Source organism: Brachionichthys hirsutus, chromosome 13 (assembly GCF_040956055.1).
Source record: "Brachionichthys hirsutus isolate HB-005 chromosome 13, CSIRO-AGI_Bhir_v1, whole genome shotgun sequence".
NCBI classification, from domain to species: domain Eukaryota; kingdom Metazoa; phylum Chordata; class Actinopteri; order Lophiiformes; family Brachionichthyidae; genus Brachionichthys; species Brachionichthys hirsutus.
The window spans coordinates 3,200,803-3,202,400 of NC_090909.1; the positions used below are offsets into that span (position 1 = coordinate 3,200,803).

General features: G+C 42.4%; 1 protein-coding gene across 1 annotated transcript; it reads left to right on the top strand.

Moving 5' to 3' along the window:
• Nucleotides 1-1,598, top strand: cfap300 (cilia and flagella associated protein 300). The gene is made up of 7 exons (XM_068747545.1): nucleotides 1-110; nucleotides 201-282; nucleotides 460-526; nucleotides 649-806; nucleotides 880-1,052; nucleotides 1,169-1,235; nucleotides 1,443-1,598. Exons 1-7 carry the CDS (start codon nucleotides 1-3, stop codon nucleotides 1,596-1,598), a joined length of 813 nt encoding a protein of 270 aa, XP_068603646.1.

The window sequence follows — 1,598 nt, forward strand, 5'->3', positions numbered from 1 at the left end:
ATGGCAGGAGTGGAATACGAGTTTGAGCGAACTTATTCTTTTCATCCTCTTCACTCCAAGAAGTTCTTGTTCCTACAGGACAAAGACACTTTAAGGCTTTTAATGAAATGGTGACAGCAGGAATGTAATCAACCTAAACATCATTGTCTTCTGTCTGTTTTTAGCTTTGGCTTTTTATTGAACCTATGTATTCATTTCAGGTCCATGCTGGGGAGGATTTCAGCTCAGTCTTACAGCTTTGACCAAACATTTTACCCTTACAACAGTGAAAAACTTGCAATGGTAAGAAAAAAAACATAATTATAAACTATATTGCAGGATGATAACTTTTTGTAACCATTGTATAATAAGGGAGACTAAATGAGAGTGAGATTATACCATTTACACTAGAAAAATGAATACAAATAATTAGTACTGTATGTTTGTATTCAGCCGCCGTTGATTGTTTTGTATATGCAGTGTTTCTTCACGGATCCTGATGTGGTATCCAGTTTGCCCATGAATGCTGGGGCCCGGGTTCCTCTCGGTACGACACTCTCCCCGAAAAAGCCTTTATACTAATTGGATATTCATTTCATCAGCTTTACAAGAGAATGGCAGCCAGTGCAATGTTTTTGACTTCTTTGTATGTTTGTGTGTTTGCTGTAGACAAGCCAGTGTTGTCTGTTGACGTGGAGTCAGTGCCGTGCACTAGAGTCTCCATGGAGCTCTTTGACCCGGTCTACTCTTGTGGGATCGTGCTTCCCACTGGACATGTGGCTAAATACATTCATGACACCTACGGCTACGATGACAAACTCAGACAGGTCACTCCTGTTTCTGATTCATCCATCTGCCTGTCTCTAGTTTCTTTCACGAAACCTTCCTCTGCTCTTAAAGATGGTGCAGGACGAGGACTCTGAGCACTACGACGTGTTTGGGCCAGAGGAGCGAGGAGAGTTTCTCTTTCGCCTCTTCAAGCACCTCTATTTCGGAGGAACGCTCTGCCAGTATGAAGACAGCGTCGATCCTTACCTCTGCATCGCAAAGCAAATCTACAAAGACCTGATCAGGTGGGCGGAGTCTGATCTTTGCAGTGTTGTGCCAGCAGACACAAAAACAATTATTGATAAGGTCAATCTCATCCTGATTTACTAATGAGCTCACACTTATGTCCTCTCCTATGCAGCGTTCAGAAGGATCCAGAGACTGAGACGATCAGCGTCGTCTCGACAGTCCTCAAAGTCTGTGCCCACGTAAGTGGCTCTATAATGTTGTGTATTCTGATGAAGTTTGAATACATACTAGTGCACAAACGTCATTTAAAAAACATTTAGTTGGATGATGAGAAAAGACATTAGAGGATACCTGATTAACTAATGAAAATATTTATGTGTTAAAATTCAGAATCAGAATAAATTTTCCTCCTGGTTTACACACGTCATGTCGCTGATCCTCCGCAGGACGAGTCCGGTCCATGCTACCCAGGACGACGAGAAGAGGAGCAGACCTTTGCCTATTTGGTAGTCGACCCCATCAAACGACACGTGACTTTGTTCCAACACTTTTACGGTGTGGGAGACCTACTTTGTCAGAAAATGACTGGAAATTCTCATTGA

Bases quoted from the DNA above. Each gene is read 5' to 3' on its own strand.
- cfap300 (XM_068747545.1), top strand. From the start codon at position 1: ATGGCAGGAGTGGAATACGAGTTTGAGCGAACTTATTCTTTTCATCCT. The intron at 283-459 runs GTAAGAAAAAAA...TTGTATATGCAG, and splicing joins ACAGTGAAAAACTTGCAATG to TGTTTCTTCACGGATCCTGA. The intron at 1,053-1,168 runs GTGGGCGGAGTC...TCTCCTATGCAG, and splicing joins ATCTACAAAGACCTGATCAG to CGTTCAGAAGGATCCAGAGA.